Consider the following 20,650-nt stretch of genomic DNA (forward strand, 5'->3'; position numbering starts at 1 on the left):
GGCAGACTGAAAGCAGAAGTCACCAGGAAGATGGGGAAAGTAGGGCCAGATTAAAATATAAGCATTATAGGTCCATTTTTAGGATACCAGTGTCTGGAGCCAGGGATTGGACTGGATTCTTAGCTTTCATTTTAAAAAAAAGTGATTGGAGTCACCATGGTTACAGAGAAAAGTTTGAAAATGTGACACAAGTGTAATGAATGCAGAGATGTCTGTGAACAGCACGAAATAATATCCTTGAACTGTCCCATGCATCTCAATGGGATGTCATCTTCAAGGCCCATTGCCCAGGGCAAGGGCTGCTAACACTATCCCAGAAGAGGATACTTTGTCCTACAGAAGCGTATGGCAGATCTGTGCATCCCTCCCATCCAAGCAGGTTTCTTGGCTGCTGCTGTGGTGAGTACTGGGGGACTCCCTGCTGCCAGTAAATGCTGGCATCCCCTACATCTGGAATGGGAGGGGTGCCCCTATCATTAACAATGCCAACTGGGGATCGAGGCCATGGCATGGTCCAGGGGCAAGAGTGGGGTGAACTGGTAGAAGGATGATGGGGGCCCATCCCTCTGCTGCTGACTCCAGCATTGGCGAGCAGGGTCACATGCAGGGACAAGGTGAGGGAAGGTATGGCCAGTTGGGGACCTTTGTCAAGATGTGCATGGCATAATCCAGCCCTGGGTGCAAGTCATGCTGGGAGGAGCTATGGAAGCCGCACCTTAGCTTAGGGCTGGGCAAGATGTGGCCTGGTGGCTGGATCTGGCCCGCCTTACATGTTGATCCGGCCCATGGATGGCATCTGGCCGCTTTCTATTTATATCCTGCTGCCCATGCCACTACATTTCCAGGTGATGGCTCAGGCAGCCAGTTCCTATTTTAACAGCTCCCAGCTCTCGGTTGTGTTCAGCCCCCCCCCCCCTCACCCAGCAGGGGCCAGAGCCGCGAGACCTTTAAATAGCCACAGCAATCACGGGCTGCTGCCAAGCAACGTAGTAGCAGCGGGACTGGGAGCCAGGAGCCCTTTGCTGTGATTTTAATGTAAAGCCCCTGAGAATTCTGGGGGAGGCTAGTCCCCAGCCCCACCCCTTCCGCCCCACACCCTGCCCCTTCCAGGGTGGAGTTGGCCTGTGACCACATACCAAAATTCATTAAACGTCCCCCCACTCTCCCGCAAACATCATTGCTCACCCCTGCCTTAGCTGTTGCTAAAGGAGAAATCTTAGGTTAGGTTTCTCAAGAGTCAGTCCCTCTTCCATCAAGGAACCAAGCACCAGGTGCCCTGTTGTGGCATGACAGTACCTGGGTGCCTCTTTGTGTCATTCAGAACAGGTTGCGTGTGTGTGTGGGGGGGGGGGGGTATGTGCACCATCTACCATTAGAACAAAGCTTGCAATAATCACCGTCCCTGGTGGCCAAAGAGGAATGGTTTCCCAAAGAGAATTCCTGGGCAGCAGTAAGTCTTAGACTCTTAGACTACATATATAGTGCCTGGAGGACCAGTCTATTCTAGCATGGCATCTACATGCTAGAATTAAGTGGTGTTTTCATTACTGGGAGCACAAAGAGCTGGAGTGGCTGAAGTTTTGGGGTGCTCGGGTGAGGAAGGCAAAGAGCAGCCTGCGAAACCTCCATGCCAGAAGGGAATGCAGTGTGTGTTCCTGAAGAGCATGTGCAAAGGGGCATCCCAGAAGCTTTGAGCCTGCTGCATAAAGTGGCCGGGTTGCTCACAGTTTTATCGGGATTATCCATCTCGGCAATAGGATGCCGTTAAGTGTCTGATTACTGCATTGTTAAAGCACTAAGTCTGAAATCTGACGACTATGCGGGCCCCTGAGGGAGCCCTCCCGCTTCCCCCTTCCATCACTAACAACCCAGAAAAATGGCAAGTGGGCTCTGTCTGCAGCAACACTTTCCAATCGAGGGAAAACTGGCTGGAAAATCAAATCAACCTGCAAAGTTCCTGTGAAAAGCAACTCTATCTCTTTAAAATCGCCCCTTGTGGGAGGGTCGAACAGAATGGCAATTGCAGCTGATGTAAAACAAACCGTTTCTCCTCTCCGCGCCCCCTCCTGCCAGACTGACGAGACTGAGGGAGGCAGACGCTCTCAGAAGACTATTTTCCTCAATTCAGATAAATTCACTTTTGAATAATGTGTAATTAAATGTGTGGTATTGAATTAATGGTTTATTCTGAGGGCTTTGGCAGCAGGGGACTCAGGGGCCTGGCTGCTGGAAAGAAAACATGCTCACCAGAAAGCCTCCTGTCCCCTTTCTTACTCTTTTCCTCCCGCCCCTGCCAAGAATCCCCATTCCCATGTCCAAGAGCGGCTGGAACGAAAGGGTGAGTCAAGGAGCAGCTGCCACTTCACATTAGATCTCATTTATGCTGCCTCATGGGGTATCTCCCAGTCTCTGGACCAGCACAAAGGTCTCTGCAGCTCAATACCCTCCTCTTCCTCAACCCTGATCAACTTCCTCTACCTCCCATAGGGGCTTGGCTTCTTGCCTGCATGACTCCCTGCCATGAAGTTAACCCTTCATGTGCCAAATGCTGCACACTTAGGAGGAGGAGCCCAAAGCATCACCTAAGCGGAGGCAAAGAAGTTGAGGGTGTCCATGGTACGCTGTAAAATATCCATTGGCTCTATGCAGAAATAGTTTGTGGGAATACATGAAGCTCAGCAGGCAGCCTGGACTTGGGGGTCTGGTTTCAACAGGGAGTTATTTGTAGAGCCCTCTAAATCTGCAGGTATCCATGGCTCTTTTCTCTAGATGAGGATGCAGCTACAGGCACAATTTTTTTATGTAGCACCTTGCAAATTTGTGGCTGTCTGCTTTATATCCACATATGTGGATGTGGATAGTTTCAGCTCATTTTTGCAGCTATGGACGTGAATACAAATTTTGTATCTAGAACCCTGAAAATTTTCAGATATTTGCTTTATATCCGCAGGTATCCACAGATGTGGGTGCAGATGTGGATATCCACAGCTCATTTCATGTGGACGTGGATACAAATGTTGTGTCCGTGCAGAGGTCTAGGTGTTGGTGGGGAGGAGACAATTGTTTGACAATTTAACAAGTTGGTGATGAAGATCGGCACCGTTGCTTGACTGGAGATGGGAGTCAACTTTTTGATAACACAGGAACTATAAGTCCCATGGGGATGGGCTGTGAAGGCTTTGAAAGTGAAGGCAAGGTGCTTCTGTTTGATGCAATGAAGAAGGAGGAGCTAATGGAGGGATGCAGTGTGTACGTGTGGGGGAGGCAACAGGATCAAATTGACAAGTTAGGAAAATGATCTTTGTAGCCGTACTTTGGAAGGGAGAGCACACGATGGCCTTTGTCAAAGCCAGAGAAGAGGATGGCAGCGATTGAGCAGCATGATAAAAGTTAGAGTGTTAGCCAGATGGATGGATAGGAGAGACTGTATCTCTGAGATGTCATGCAGGATTTAGACACAGCCTGGATGGGAGGCTTCAGAGGAAGAGCTGAGTTAAAAATTATTCCCCGGTTACAGAGAAGATGGTGGTGTTATGCATAGTTACTGAGAAGATAGGGAATAAGAAGGGCTCTTCTATGTGCAGTTTCTGGAACTCAGAATGTCTACATACGAGAGAGATGAACCCAGTTTTGCAGGCTTACAAGAGTCACTAGAGATTTGAGTGCAAATCCCATCTTTTTGGTGCTGTTCTGAACTGAGTCCCTGACCCGTTTGGTGCTCATTGTCCAAACTATTTTAGACATGAACTCCAACAGGACGTCACAACCGTGAACGGTATTTGGACAAACTCTCATGTAGGATCTCAGCAAAGACAAAGAGGCCAGGCAAAGAGCTGTCAAGAAGCAGTTGTAGAACCTCCTCCAAAAGGCAGTCACTGGCCAGACTACTTTCTATAACACCAGAAGAGAAATGCAGCCTATTTATTATCCTCATGGAGCAGAAGAACGGCATGTGTTTCTCCAGTGTACACAGGTGTAATTCTCCTGTCATGTACATCAGCTTTACACCAGTTGGCACTATTTTACTCTGGTGATCTCAATGGCATTACTGCAGATTTAAACCATTGTGAGTGGACAGTCAGACCAAATGCAGTTAGCCAACGAGTAATCTTTTTTCATTAAGATAAAAGCCCAAGTTAAAGAGTCATTTAAAGGATTGCTGACTGTAAGGCTTCTTGATCCCATCCTACCCCCATACTTTTGTTGGTTTGAGTATCATGGGTAACTCATCAGCACAACTGATTGATCCCTGTACAATTTGAAATGCACTCTGCTGGCTAGTTACATGTCTTAATTACACAAAATGTAGTGCAAATTCTGACCTTTTTGGTTGATTTTAATAGTTCCAATGCATGCAAGTCACATAGGGCTGATTCATAAGAATTATTGTCACAGTTACTCATGGACGAAATTAGTGAGTAATGAATACATCTGAGAACTTTGTTACCTTTTGGTGAAGAGAGAAAAAAGGCCAAATCCACAGAATAAATGATGGGTTGCAGCAAATTACTCATCCCTAGGGAAAACTGTCACCCATTAATATTGTATGTACAGCACTGGAAGTGTAAAGCAGGCTTTAGAAATACATGAAAAAGACAAAGATCCTGTCTTAAAGAGCTTGTGATCGAAGTCAGGGATCAAGAAGTCAGCTTTAACGTGGGCTTTGAAGAGTGAGAGGAAAAGGGTGATTTCCACAGGACAGAGTGCCCTAAAAGGAGGATGAGGCATGAAGGGGACCCGATGAAAAAGATATTCATTGTGGAAAATGAAAGCAGAGATGTGGATTGGGATGGGCAGAGACCATCAGAGAAGGGCAGGGAACTTGAACCCAATGTGGAGGAAGCCAGTAATGGGATTTAAAGAGGTCCTCTCCATAGCAGGAGACGATAATGATGTACAATAGCAGACAAAAAGAAAGGGGGGGGCGAGATTTCCATAGCTTTGTTCTGTGTTTCCCCAGTTGAGCTGCATATTATCCAGGGAACACGAGCTGCAGAACACAACATCGTTCAGCCAATACATACCAGCAAACTGCCCCCTTTCCATAAGAGTTGAGGATGGATGCTGTGCGAGTCTCACCAATCAATTTCAGTCCGGTTAGAATAAACAGCCCAGACCAGTAGCCTAGAGAGAGCTTTCTGTGCAGCTGTGTGGTTTGAGGCCTGTTCCTGCGAGCATCTCTTTACAGTGCCTGTGAGCCTGCCTAGCCCGGACCTAAAATCTTCATTGTTCATGCCACACTTATCACCACAGTATCTGTATCAACCTTCTGACATACCATAATGTCCTTTGCTTGAAAGATATTGGAGTTGGTAGGTCTTAAAAGGAAATTGGGGGCATGTTAATGGGCATTGAAAACACACAGAAATCATTAAAATGTGAGAATGAAGAGCGATTTGAAAACATGTCAATAATCAGAGAAGTTGCCATGTAAAGAGGAGACTATGGGAGATTCTGATTTATCTTCATCAGATTGTTGCAGTTACCATTTTTTTCCTGCCAACCAGACTGTAAACGCCACATCGAATCTGAAAACAACCAAGCTGGGCTCTTTCTGCCATTGTCGCCAGTGTCAGAGATTTTTCAGGCTGCACATAGACTCATAGGAGATAGAAAAGCCCTGTTGGCTCATCTAGTCCGTCTCTGGAGGGCTGGTGCAGGACTGACCCCTTCAGGACATGCTGGGCTGATGCGTGAGGAACAGCTGAATTCAACAAGCTGTATGGGTTCCGCAAGGCTAGTAACAGTCAAATAGCAGTAGGTGTGACTCAGAGATACAGGGGAAAAGAGATGGGGCATAGCAAGGTGCCATTTCTGTACATTTCAGCCATTTGCAAAGGGTTTATTGGTGGCTTACTGACTGAATGCACTTTCAGCCATATTGCAAAAGATTCATTGAAGATTATATAAGGTCCTAGAGCAGATTCAAGGTCCTACTCTTCTGCTTCAAGTCTCATGGAAGTGAAGTCCTGCAGGCAGCTGGCACGGTGAGCACACCTCCTACAGCTTTTCCAACTCTAACATTTTTACCTCTTAGAACATAATTTGGAAGGCTTCCTCTAACCTCCTGTGGGCATTTTACAGTTAGGTTCATGAACCACTCACAGTGATAATGGCAGAAGGCAGAACCCGTTTCTATCCGTTAGTTTTTGGTAGACAAACTGTATGACTGAAGGGTATCTATCCATTGCCTATCTTTTTTTTTATGTGACTTATCACCATAGCAACTTAGTGATTGTGGGACCAGAATTCTGAGATGTTACTGTGATTATTGAGACTAGTTCAGTGCTCTGTGTTAGTATCTGTCCTTGTAGGTACAGCATGGCCTTGAATGAGATCTCAGAGTGCTGTTGAGTCTGGTTGTTTTCCTATCAGTTATTATTCTGGTTCTTACCTAGGTGCCTCTTTTGGATGGTCTTTCTAGCTATCTTTTGTAAATGAACAGTATATGGAAAAGAAAAAAGAGTAGCGTGGGGTGTGCAGGAAGGCCATTTGCATACACCTTGTTAGCAAGACTGACCGCAACCCAGCGGAGACAGATAAACAGATTTAGTACACCCACGTCTGCTTGGAACAGCGAACAGCAGCTGTTTATCAGGCAGTGCTCGGCTTTTGCCAGGAGGAGGTAAATAGTTTTATTCAGATGAACCTCCCTTGAGTCCTTGCAATAGTGCGTCTTTGGTGGCCAGTCCAGCTGCCTTATTAATTGCAAGTTATGGTACAAGTGGGGTAGTGAAAACCAGATCAAATGCGAGCAGAATGAAGTCCCAATCATTTGATTCCAGGCTGTATTTCATTGCTTTATATTTTACACCCATGCTGACACAATAAGGTAGGACCAAAAAGAGCTCTGAGCCCTTTCTGTCTCCAAAAACTTCATTCCAACTGTACCAGCTCAGTCCTATAACATTTGAAAGTGTTATTTATTATTACTCTATATGGGCCCAAAACACTGTGGCATAATTCTCTGTGGCTATTCTGGGAAGGGGGAAAGCATTATCAGCAAACATTTCCTTCCTGATCCTCAGAAAGGGTAGCCAACTGTTCCCAAGCACACAACTGATTCTCTATTAGCTTATTAAATTTTATAGAGCCATTCAATTTTGTATTAAATCAATTCAAACTACTTGATATCACCATCTCAACAGGACATCTACTTCAGCTACTCATTGTAATAGAGCATTGCTATAACAGGTAGCACGGAAACTTGATGAAATGAGGATAGGGTCACACCAATACCGAGGTACAAATATAAAGGATTGACCGAGTAGGTCATGCTGGTGAGGGAATGGTATTATATGTGAAAGAAAGCATTGAGTCAAAAAATCTTAAATCTATCAAACTGCATCATAGAGTCTCTAGGGACAGAAATTCTATGCCTGCACAATAAGAATATAGCAGTAGAAATATAGTGATCAGGATGGTGACAGTGATTATGAAATCCTAAGGTCAATTAGAGAGGCTACAAAGGCAGAAAACAATAATAATGGGAGATTTCGGCTATCCTCATGTTAACTGGGTACATGTCACCTTAGGACAGGATGCAGAGAGAAAATTGCTAGATACCACAAATGTCTGCTTCTTTGAGCAGCTAGTCTTACAAGCCAAAGGGAGAGACAAATCTTAATTTAGCCCTAAGTGGAGCACAAGATCTGGTATGAAAGGTAAATATAACTAAACCTCTCAGTAATAGTGACCATAATATAATTAAATGTAACATCCTTAAATGGGAGAAAATGCCAAAGAAATCCACAAGGGGACCTATATAAAAATGAGGCAAACTAGTTAAGTAGACATTAAAAGGAACTGTCACAAAGGTGAAATATCTGCAGACTGCATGAAGACTGTTTGAAAACACCATAATAAAGACTAAAACTAAATGTATACCGCCATAAAAAAGAGGCCCAAAATATGCTACAAAGGCTAAAGAGCAGAGTAAAGCAGATGATTAGAGGCAAACGGCACTCTTTAAATATTGAAATTCAAAGCTGAGTGAGAAAAATAGAAAGTAGCATGAACTCTGACATGTCAAGTGATAAAGTATAATTAGGTATACCAAGAAAGACTATGAAGAACAACTAGCTAAAGACACAAAAAAATAGCAATTTTTCTCAAGTACATCAGAAGCAGCAGCCTGCCACTGGATGATCAAGCTGCTAACGGAGCATAAGTTGCTAAAAGAGCACTTCAAGAAGACAAGTCCATAGCAGAGAAGATACATGAATTTGTTGCATCAGTCTTCACTGCCATTCTTTTTAGATGACAAATCTGAGGAACTGTCCCAAATTGAGATGTCAGTAGAGGTGGTCTTTGAACAAATTGATAAAGTAAACAGTAATAAGTCACCAGGTGCAGATGGAATTCATCCAAGAGTTCTGAAGGAACTCATATAAATTTCAAAATGATTAATAATGGTAAGTAACGTATCACTTAAATTAGCTTTTATACTGAATGACTAGGGAGTAGCTAATGTAACTCCTATAGTTAAAAAGGTTCTAGAGACAAACCTGTCTATTACACATTAATAAACCTAATTTCTGTATCTGGCAAATTACTTGAAACTACTCTGAAAAACAAAATCATCAGGCATGATATGTAACATAAGAATAGACATACTTAAAGTCAACATGATTTTTGTAAATCATGCCTCACCAATTAGAATTCTTTGAGGAAGTCAACAATCATGTGGACAAGGGTGGTTCGATATGATATAATGTACTTGGATAAAGTCCCTCACCAAAGGCTCTTAAACTAAGCAAATGTGGTATAAGAGGGTAGTTATTGATTAGTACCTGGTTAAAAGATAGAAAACAAAGGATAGGAATGAATGGTCAGTGTATACTGTCCATTTTCACAGTGGAGAGTGTTAAATAGCAGAGTTCCCTAAGGATCTGTACTGGGAGATGTGCTATTCAGTATATTCATGAATGATATAGAAATGGGGATGAACAGTGAGGTTGCAAAATTTGTAAATGATACAAAATTACTCAAACTAGAAGATAAGTCCAAAACTGACTGCAAAGAGTTGCAAAGGGATCTCACTAAACTGGTTGAGTGGGTGGGTGACAAAATGGAAGATAATATTCAGTGTTAAGTGCAAAGTGATGCACACTGGAAAAAATAATCCTACTTACACATATAATATGGCGTGGTCTAACTCAGCTGTTCCCACTCAAGAAGGAGATTTCAGAGTCATCCTAGCTAGTTCTCTTAGAACATCTCATCAGTGTGCAGTGTCACTTAAATTATTCTGTTAAAACTTGAATTTTTAACAGAATATTATGGACTGCTAGTAAAGGGATAATAAAATTGAAAAGATCATAATGCCACTAAATAAATCCATAGTGCAGTCTCACCTTGAATATTGCATGTACTTCTTGTTGGCCCGTCACAAGTAAAATATATTAAAATCAGAAAAGGTACAGAGAAGGGCAACAAAAATGATAATGAGTATCGAAGCAGCTTCCATAGGAGGAGAGATGAGAGAGACTGGAACTGTTCAGGTTAGAAAACATGTGACTCAGGGGGAATTTGATGGAACCATAGAATTGGAAGGAGCTCAAGAGGTCATCTAGTTCATTCTCCTGCATAGGGTTTCTATAAAGGATATATAGAGTTCCTATAAAGGGTACATCAAGATTATCTAGGGGTCTATAAAATCATGAATGATATGGAGAAAGTGAATAGGGAAGTGTTATTTACCCCTTCACGTAACCTAAGTATTAGGGGTTCACCTGGTTTAAATCAATAGGCAGCAGGTTGAAAACAAACAAAAAAGTACTTGTTCACAAACCCACTGCCAGCACCCTTACCTCAAAATAAGCTTTTCAAATTGCATAGCTTATTTCGACGCAATTTTGAAATAGCTTACACAAAGCCAAATTTCAAAATTAAGCGCTACTCCAGCAAGCCCCTTGTGGAACAAGGGTTACAGAGATGCCAGAATAGTGTGCCCATTATTTTAAAATGCATGTAAAGATGTGGAATTGCTATTTCAGGATACTTCCAGTATCCCAAAATAACGCTGCTGTCTAGACATAGCCTTAAAGTATAACTAGGGTTTTAAAAGTTCATGAAGAATAGGCTATTAGCAAAGATTGTCAGTGACTCAACCCCATGCTGCTGGTGTCCCTAAATCTTTAACTCAGGGGTGGACAATAATTTTTATGGGGGGCCTCTGCAAGATTTTGGAAAGTGGTTGAGGGCCACACTCTTCCATTGTATTAATGCAGGAGATGCAGGGTCTGGGATGGAGGCTAGGTGTAGAAGGGAACTTGGGATAAGGGATTGGGGTGCAGAAGAGAGACTAGGATTTGGGAGGGAGTTCGGATGAAGGAGGCAGTTGTGATCTAGGGTAGGAAACTGGGGTGCAGAGTTTTGGGATGTGACATAGAGTAGGAGGGGATTGTGATCTCGGGCAGAAGATTGGGGGTACTAGATCTGTGAGGAGGTATGAGTGCAATGTGGAGTAGTTGGGCAGGAGTAGGGGACAGAGGTTGAGGAAGGGAGGAGCTGGGATGCCAGAGTTAGGTTCTGGCCAGAATCTTACCAGCCAGCAGCCAAAGCAGCCTGCCTTTCTGCCTGCAGAGCTAAAGGCTTCCAGAGCTTAAAATGTTTTTGCCTGCTTGGCCATATGCTTGAGTGAGTAGCTGAGCAGGAGGGTTGTGCTTTGCGGCTGCCTGTTATTCAAACAGGCAGATCTCATTGGCCAGTTTCTGTCCAGAAACTGGCCAATGGGATTGTGCTGGGGGAGGGAGCAGTATCTGAATCTTTCCCCATCTCCTCCAGACGCATAAAGAGATAGCGCCCCACAGATGCATTTCTGAGCAGTGTGCAGGGCTGCAGGGCAAGCAGGGGATCCTGCCTGGGGCTCCCCACTGTCTCTACAGCCTGGATCTGGTGGCTCAGTAGGCCAGATCCAGTCCGTGGGCCATATTTTGTCCAGCCCTGCTTTAACTACTGGAAGATGGAACTAAACAATAGTCTGGGGATTGTTCAGAATTGCCCTGTTCTGTTCACTGCCCTGAAACAACTGGCACTGAGCACTGCCAGACACAGTATACTTATCTAGATTGACCATTGGTTTGACCCAATATGACCATTCTTATGTTCTTACATATCTTCCCTCTTACCTGAAACTTCCAGCATGTCCTCTTAGTTGTGGCCTATTCAGGGACATCACATAGATCATGATAGTAACAACCCACTGGCGGTTTAAATTACCCACATCAGAACTCTGTTTCAAACTCCAGATTTTTAATCTAAAATGTGTGTTTTTGTAGTAGACCAAACATCAAGTTGGAGCTTCTGAATTTGAAGAGAAGCATAAACTTGAACTTTCCTATACCTGGTAGTTCAGACTTGTTTCATTCTACAGAATACAGTAGGTTGAAGCTGCGAAGTTTGAGCAAGACCTGGGGGATTCAGAAATGGGTATTTGGCTCAGTTTTAGTCGTGTCACCTCTTAATTGTCTTCCCTCTAGTGTAAACAGCCTCAAATGCCATCCGTCTCTGCTCATGTGAGCTCCTCCACACCATGCAGCTTCTATACTGGCCTGCATCAGATGCTATAACTATCTCACTTCAGATAGTGTGACCAGACCTGGATGCTAGCCTCCAGATGCTGAGTATTTCTTTATAAAGTACTAGTGCAGTATCTTTGGACTGTGCTTAGCCCCTTCAAGTGGACCAAGACTTGAAATACTGGATCTGTCATTACACCTGAATCCTGAGGCCATGTCTACACTGTCAGAGAAAATCAATGCAAGATACGCAACTCCAGTTATATGAATTGCATAGCTAGAGACAACGTACCTTGCACCGATTTTTCTGGGGCAGCCCCACGGCAGGAGGTTGATGAGAGAAATGATCCCATTGACTTCCTGCACCAACAGTAGCACCCTCAGCATTCAGTTTAGCGGGTCTTTATTACACCCGCTAAATTAAACCCTGAAGGATCCATCTCCAGAGCATTGATTCTCTGGCAAGTGGAGACATGGCTTAAGTAAACTACATTGATAGGCCCCATGAAAATACTTTGGTAGACCAAGAAAAAAATCTCTATTTCAGTACCATTTCAAGGGCTTTTAGGTTAAGGCTGTCCCTTCCCAAGTTCATCCCTTTACACTTAGACACCTGACACCAGATTCTTCCAGGTTCCCATAAAAACTCCAACTAAGCCAGACCAATGAAATCCATAACCACGCTGCAGTCTTTGACTCTTGTTTAAGATTTCACACCAATTGTTTGGCATGTGGCCTCCAACCTATGCCATAATGGTACGAAATTAATACTGGTAATTAACAGTTGTCTACCCAGTGCCTAATTAATGAAAAGTTCAATGAGAATTTGTTCATGACAAGGCTCATTGCTTATGCAATCATGTATCCTGTTCCCAAACAGGCGAGAGAACTGGAGATGGCAGCCTGTAGACCTGCCTGTGAGCTTCTAATTAGTATGGTTACTGGTAGGAAAGCTAGTAGGATATTCCTCTTCCACCGCATTGGCTTTTTGATAAGTTGAACAGTTCCTGTGTTGTCACAGGGTATGTTCTTTCCCCTGTGAAACAGGTGTGTATTGAATTGAGTTGAGGCCGACATGGCTCTTAGGATGGGCACTTGGAGTGGGCGGAACTTTTCCATCTTGGTGCCATTCTCCAGATGACTCAGCCCAGACACCAAAAGTGCTGTCTCAGTGCTGTCTTACCTTCTCAATAGACCAGCCCAACATGAATCTGGGCTCCAATGAGTGCTACCAACAGATTACAGGTCCCTCCTGCCATCTTTGGAAAGGGGGATGGAAGAAAGGGTACAAAACCAGCTTGCTATGGAGGAAACTGGGAGCACGTAAAGGGTGGGATTATGGTTGCCCTTCTCTGCGAGAGAGAAGGGAGCACTTTACCACACCAAGGATGGCCGTATTGGGGCCGCATTTTGTCTGTGAGCACGAGAGAGAGGCCATTAGTGCTGCCCTCACCTGGCCTCCTGCATGCTGGGATGCAACAGGTGAGTGTCCATGGTGTAGTGGTGTCTTAGGGAAGTAGCTGGCTCTGGTGATTGTGCACCCACAGTATCTGTTCTTGGCCTCTATGGGCACAATGCACAACTGCTGCTATGGCAGGGCACCTCTTCCTCCCTGCCCCACACTGGTCAGGCCCTTGGAGATGTAAAGGAGCCCTTTCGAAACACTGGGACTCATACAAGGTGTGGTCCAGAGGCTGGGGGGGATCATCTTTTGGGCGAGATATGAAATCAATGCTTGGCGCACTGTGGTCATTAAGCATGCCAGGGCATTTGTCGCAAGAGAAGGCCTTTGGGCAGGCCCTCTGACAGCAGGGGGAAAAGGGAACAATTGCCCTGGGGCCTAGAGCTCCTGGCTGCCACTGCCACTACTGCAGCAACCCCTTGAATTTCTGCCTGAGCACCACTGTGTGCAGCTCTGAGGGTGGAGGAGGGAGCGTGCCATGGTCTGGATGCTGCTAAGCGCTGACTGTCCTTGGCCCTGCACCTTCTGCTTGAGGCCTTCTGAGGTATGGGGAGCTGCCCCCCCCAATACACCTGGTCCCGGGCCCCACAGTGGGTGTTGGTCTCACTGCCTTGGGGGAAGATTTTCAAAGGCATTCTGTGTCTAAAGGTGTAGCCGGGTGCCTAATTGGATTTTCAGAAGTTCCCTACGCAGGCTGGACCCTTAAATCCCATTGATTTCAACGAGAGTTAGGTGCCCAACCTGCCTTACCTTTTGTGAAGAACTCGCTAGGTGTCTAGCTGCACCTTTAGGGACCTAAATACCTTTGGAAAGCTGGCCCTGAGATATTGCACCGATGGGAGATCTATAAAGACCTAAACACCAGTGTTCCAGCTACATTCCTAATGGTTTGCTTCTTCCTGTATTCCAGTTGATATTTTCCTGCATGTCCATTCATAAATTAGGTCAGATCCTGCAGTCTTAGTTCAAATGAAGAGACTCACTGAAATCAAATTAATCCCCTGATGTCAATGAAATCATATTGATAAGCCTGAAGCTGTAAGAATATTCATGGGAGGGAGGGTTGTAGACTCGGCTTTTATGCAGCATTGCGGGGTGCCGTTATACTGCTGCCATTTACTGCATAGAACTTCACGAAAAGTCAGTGCTTTTTCTCCCAGGTCATTTCTCTCATTTAGACCCACAATGGGTCAGGCATCCAAATAACTCTCTCGAGTTTTGGGGTTTCAACCAACCCAAAGTCTCCACACAAAAGTCACTTGAAACCCTCAGATTTCACCTGGTCTGGCATCAAAACCATGTCAAACTGCAACATGTTATGAAGGTGGTGCCAAAGCATGTACAATATTCAGTGGTGTTCCACACAGACCCAAAACAGAATGGGAGATTTCGACAGAAGTTTCCTGGACCTTAGGAGACCTCTTTTTAAACCTGTAGTGAGTTTTAGCAAAAACCTGGTGAGTTTCAAATGCTTTCCTTGCAGATGTTTTACATACTCTTAATTGTTTGCAGCCCCTATAGGATGCGTGTGAAAAGGTAGTGAGCTTATAAAACACTAGAAATGTAACTAGTTGTCCATTCCCTGAATTAACCTGGGTTCATTCTCCCCTCCCCATCAACCCATTCTCTGCAGATGTTCAGCATATTAAGAGGAGAGACATTGTTCTGAAGAGGGAACTGGGAGAAGGTGCCTTTGGGAAGGTGTTCTTGGCCGAGTGCTACAACCTTAGCCCCACCAAGGACAAGATGCTGGTGGCTGTGAAGGTAAGTCTCAAGGAAGCATACAGCAGAATGTAATGGAGGCTGAACAACTAGCTGGTTGATATTGTGTGAGAAGAACAGGAAAGTGGAAGTTGGGGGAGGTTTATCAGATGCAGTAGATTGTGGTAAATCCACTTAGTCACATAAAGTTTCAGCATTTTGCTTCAAGGTCATTCCTTCTCATCAATGCCAAAACCTCCTTTCCTTTCCTTTCCTGTTGATCTGGCCAGGAGGCACTGAGGAAAAGCTGCACTGCACTGGTCTGGAAGCTAACGCTGACATGCAGCTGTAAAAACAATGTATGGAATTCACCTGCCCTCTCCAAGGGACTGTGGGTCCTCCTTTCTCCCCCCTTTGCTCAGCCTTTTGTTTTACCTTTTGCTGCAACTGTACGTGAGAAGCTGATGCAAAGAGGTCTCAGCAAAATATACACACACAAAAATCTAAAACACAAACCAAAATAATCACATAGAAATAGTTTCCTGGGATGATCCGCAAGATCCTCCAAGAACGATTTCCAGCTGAGATCTGCTCCGACAAGCTTGGCCAGACAGTTTCAAGGTAGAGGACTTCCAAGAGAGAGGCCAGCTCAGCGTGGCTACTGCTGTCTCAGGCTGGGTCTACACTGCATCGTTATTTTGAGATAACTAGCTTTATTTCAAAATAACAATGCCAGCGTCTACACAGCCATTCCATTATTTTGAAATAATTTTGAAATAACGTCTGGTTTATTCCGAAATCCATAAACCTCATTCTACAAGTAATAACGCCTATTCCAAAATAGCTATTTAGTGTAGCTATTTAGTGTAATATAATTTTGAGACTAATTTTGAGGCTTCCCTGCAGTACAGATGTGCTATTTCAAAATAAGCTATTTCAGAATAACTATTCTGGAATAGCTTATTTGGAAATAAGCATGCAGTGTAGACGCAGAGACTCAGGACACATTTGTACAGCAAATCCAGGCCTTGGGTGAAGGAGTCTGTTTAGGTGTAAGCGTGCTTTCCTGTCCTTCTGCAGTCTGTTGTGTTGTACATTGAAGCTGGAGGTACTTCAGAGGTGGCAAAGTCTTATGAAACATGCTTTGTGATCCTGACAAAACGCACTCTGGAGATGTATGTCTGTAGCAACAATTAGTGGGAGATAGTTGAGATACCACTTCTACCTACAAGCAAATGAAACTCAGTCAAGCTCAGGGTTGGATGTTGTGGAGAGGCAGGCGCAAGTTGGGGAACCAGGTTCACACCATGGCACACACTGTGTTCTGTGAAAATTAATCAAGTGTGTAGTTATTGTATGCATCTGTAGTATAAGGCGAAAGGGGGGCACTTTGCCGTTCAGGACCAAAACATACCAGGAAATGTGAGTTTAAAAAGTGTCTTAAAAGGTTGATTAAATGATTCTTTCTGTGGGAACAGGATGACTCGTGTTCAGGAGAGAGAGAAGATTTTTTTTTCTAAGGTATCAGTTCAAAGTTAAAATCACTGACAATGATTTATGTAGCTACAGTGGATTAATATAGTCAGCTGAAGCCACAATGGGAATGTAGGGAGCAAGTTTAGGCAGTAATGCAAAATCTGAACCCAGGCCAGCAGAGCTTAAAATCAGTGCCAGGAGGTCTTTAATGACTGCAAGTGCCCGTGCTACCTGTTTTGCATCCACAAACCTACCTGCAGCAGCATCACACCCCATTGGACTGCACAGGCATTGGTTCAGTGGTGGGTTAGATGGAAGAGTGCCACCTGCTGGAGCATCAATACAACTTCTTCCAGCACCCTGGGTTTTCCTGGGAGATCTCTCAAGCTCACACAGACTCACCCTCCTGAAAACTGAAGGAGATAGCAACGAGGTGAATGAGTAATGAGCCCCATCCTGCAACAGAAAAGCCCACAGGCCTCAGCAACACTGGTGCTTGGTTTATACCACTGCCCATTACTGAGGTTGCCTGACCCATTGTAAGAAACTTTTTTCAGTTGCTAATATATTTGCCAGATTTTAACCATTTAGGCTGAAGATTCCCATGCTGGGTGTCAGCCTCAGGCTGATTTTTTTGAGGTGGGGAGGGGGCGCGGGTATTTCAACTAAAACAATCCATCTGCATCCAAAAACGAGGCTGGGGAAAATGCATTGTTTGGCCCCGGTTAAAGAATGGTGTTGACCTTTTGTTTGCAAAGCTCTAGAACGCCCCCATGCTGTGGAGCCAGGAACCTGAAATTTGGTAAGGAAATAGACTAGACTGGGAGCTAGGGAGAGAAATAAAGGCAGAGAGAAGCGCCTGAGAACCTGTAGATGGAGGCGTGTCTGGGACTAGATGAGAATCAGTGGTGGAGAGAGGAGAATGAGACTAGCTGGGCAAGGAGACTAGGTCTGAGAAGCAGTGGGGTGGGCAGAAGAAGTTACGGTGTCCGCTGACTATCTAGACAGCTTCAAGGAGCAGTGGGCACTGGCCGAGATTCTCTGCTTGGTGCCCCCTTCCGGTTCCCTCATTTTGAATGTCTGACCTGCACCCCTAACCCTGTTTTTCATTAGTTGTCCCAAGTAATCAGTTGAGCCCTGGGCCCAGCAATCTCTCCCGCAAGGCTGAGGGTGGCACTGTTAGAAGTGGGTGGGCTTGCACCTGCCAACCTCCCAGGAACTGAAATAGTGGGCAGAAGAAGTGGGAGGGAAGATCGATTTATTGAGGAGCTATGATGCATGGGCAGACCTGGGCAAGGAGATGGGGTAAAGAACTAGGGATCGTGGGGGGATGAGGCACTGACATTGGAGGAGCCCTGGGAGGGAGATTGGCCCTGGGGGCCAGTGGGGATGGGGAACCCCAGGGGGAGGAATGGGCAACTGAAGGCCAGAGTGAGTGAGGGTGACAAATCAGATGAGGAGCTGTGGTGGGGTGGGGAATTAGGACTGTGTACACTAGGTGACAGAGGCAGGAATGAGTGGGGTCTAGCACTGGCTGAATGAGGAGACTGGACTGGGACATGGAGCTAGGGTGTGGAGAATAGACAAGAGTGGAACAAGAGTAGTATGGAGGAGTCAGAACACAAAGGATCATGCTTGGAGAGACTGGAATGGTACCTGAGATTCCAATCTCCCTCTCCCTCTGCTGTCAATAAATATCTGTGAACTCCACTGACAAAATATTCCCTACCCCAAGTGCTGGTCCATATAGAGGATGACAGCCTGTTACTATTACCCATTAGCTTAACTGGCAGAGATCTGTGTAGTGGATATAAAGGCTCCAACCCTATTGATCACCCATGTTGTAGTCAATATGATGCCACTCAATGACATTTTTATTTTCTCAATTTGCTTTTTTTAAAACTTGGGAAACAACAACCCAAAACTATATTAGTGAGGTTGTAAGGTCAAGCAAACTTATGATAAGCAATGCAAGCATTAAAGTAGCCTGCTCTGAAGATAGAATAAGTAGTATCTTCATAGACTTCTCTGTGGTCTTTGTCACAGTATTATCTGAGGGTATGTCTACACTTGCGGCCTAATTCAAAATAGGGCTGCACATGTAGGCATCCAAAATTGCAAATCAAGCCCGGGATTTAAATATCCCACACTTGATTTGCATCTTCCCGGCTGGGCACCATTTTTGAATATGACAAGACCGGAATAACTGCCCGCGTCTACATGTGGCAATGAAACGGGTGTTCGAAATAAAGCCCTATTTCGAACTACCTGTTAAACCTCATTGCAGGAGGAATAGCTGGTAGTTCGAAATAGGGCTTTATTTCGAACGGCCGTTTCACTGCCGCGTGTAGACACGGGCAGTTGTTCCGGTCTTGTCAATTTCAAAAAATGGCGCCCGGCCGGAAAGATGCAAATCAAGTGCGGGATATTTAAATCCCAGGCTTGATTTGCAATTTTGGATGCCTACGTTTGCAGCCCTATTTCGAATTAGGCTGCAAGTGTAGACATACCCTGAGTGCTTCACAGTTATTAATGAATTTATCATTTCAGCCCCCTCTGTTATCCCCTTTTACAGATGGGGAATTGAGGTGCTGATCCTTGGTCTACACTAGGACTTCATTTTGAAATAACTCCCCCAAGCACAAATTTATAAGCAGTGCATCCACACTACCAAGCCCTTTATTTCGAAATAACGGGCAGCAGAATTTGAACTCTGTACACCTGGTTTTCATTAGGAGTAACTCTCAATTCAGAATAGTAATTTTGAAATAGCAGTAGTGTGGACACTCCGGTGCCCCTATTTCAGACTAATTATTCCCCAGAGTAATGTGAACTAGTTACTCCCCAGTGCTTCCTGGGGCTCTAAGTCTGGGGTAGCACACCCATATTAACAGAGCTTGCCTTGGCCTAATTTTGAGGCTTTGCCGTAGTGTGGACGTTCTAGTTTGAATTTGTTAAATTGGGAGTTCTTAAATTGAATTTAGTAATTTCAAAATAGCTTCCTAGGGTAGATATGGCCTGAGAGATTAAAGTGAGAATTACCCTCTTATGCCATTTTGTGAAACTTTTATGCCAAGGTGTTGCATGCAGAGGGTAATTGCATGCCACATTGACTTCAGTTGCAGCCATGAGAGCAGAGAGAGCTGCAAATCAGACCTAGGTCTCCACTCAGGCATGAGAAAAATGAACTCACAGTTAGTGACTACTTGTGTAAAGTTAGGTTCAAGTGACTTTGCCCAGCATGCAGAGGAACTCTGTGGCAGAGTCAGAGATGGCAGATAGTTCTCCTGGGCAGCATTCAACAGCCTTAACCATAAGACCTTCCTTTCTCTTACCTCTTGTTTTCAACCTCATTGACTACACACCTTCCAATGTCTACATTTCCTGACTTTGAAATGCTTGCCTTTACAAACGTAACAATGTTCCTTTAACATATATATTCCCATTACCTTGTAAAATCAACAGTGTATTAAGGGAACTTAAAAGTCATTGTACCTTGAAATATCAGGCCTAAATATAAGGAGGGGAGAAAGGATGATTGAGGGGAGAAGAGAGCTATTTTCCTGGAAGGGTGTAGCAGCAATACTATAAAGATATTAAATGACTAAGAATAAGCCGAGGCCTGAGATGAGGATGGATGTTTTGCCATCTTCACAGTGTGACTATCATCCATCTAAATATCTCTGGGTGGCTATCCCTTGAGGGCAGAGAATTAAAATGAAATTATGCCATGTGTCGAGTGGGTGTTGGGCAGAGGAAGGGACAAAGAGGAGTGGCCCCCTGCTTGGATAATATCCTGTAGAGATTGGTTGAGAGGCAAAAGCACTTGCCACTTTGTTAGCTTAATTCCTACCCTGACAAAGCTGCAGGACAAGCTGGATTTATTTTCAGCATCTTGCTTGGTAGAGCCACTTGCTCAAGACACATCAAATGAGTAGAAGCTTCCTAAATGCTTAACATTTGTCCAATCTGGTGCAACATTTACAGCCATGTTCTGCTGACCTTGCTCATACCATCTGTACCTTTGAATTCCTGGCATGAATAAGATGAGCCTTAGTCCTGAATCAGTGGGGTGACCATATCAGTTTACAGATTGACAAGAGAAGGACAGGGTTTTGTGGTAACTCCGGTGACACAGAAAGATACTGGTAAGCAGACAGCAGATATCCTGGTAGGAAGGGCACCTAAAAGGAAGTAATTTCAAAAGATATTGATAAGATCAAGTGGCACTAAATCTGACCGGCCTTTTTGGATGCATAAATGTTTGCAGTCCATGGCACTTGTAATGATTCCCTCAAAACTTCTGGACTCTTTTTTTCTAATTCAATTGCTAGAAAAGCACAAATTACCCTACAATAACAAAATGGGGCCGTAAACAAACCTCGTAACCAGCCGTTCAATAATAAATAGCGTGCCCAGCCTCACAAGGAAACTGACTGTATACTCAAGAAAAGTGTCCAGTCAAGTCTTTTAGCACCCCTATCATAAC

The 20,650-nt window shown here is 44.5% G+C and overlaps 1 protein-coding gene across 2 annotated transcripts in view; it reads left to right on the plus strand.

Annotated features, from left to right (window-relative positions):
• NTRK3 (neurotrophic receptor tyrosine kinase 3) overlaps positions 1 to 20,650 on the plus strand; it is a 390,761-nt gene that overhangs the window by 296,288 nt on the left and 73,823 nt on the right. For both annotated transcript variants that reach the window (XM_075897044.2, XM_075897046.2), the window contains exon 13: positions 14,618 to 14,748. In XM_075897044.2, the coding sequence (XP_075753159.1) occupies positions 14,618 to 14,748 (131 nt within the window). The remainder of the gene's footprint in view (positions 1 to 14,617; positions 14,749 to 20,650) is intronic.

Source organism: Pelodiscus sinensis, chromosome 14 (genome assembly GCF_052426305.1).
Source record: "Pelodiscus sinensis isolate ZL-2025 chromosome 14, ASM5242630v1, whole genome shotgun sequence".
NCBI lineage: Eukaryota > Metazoa > Chordata > Testudines > Trionychidae > Pelodiscus > Pelodiscus sinensis.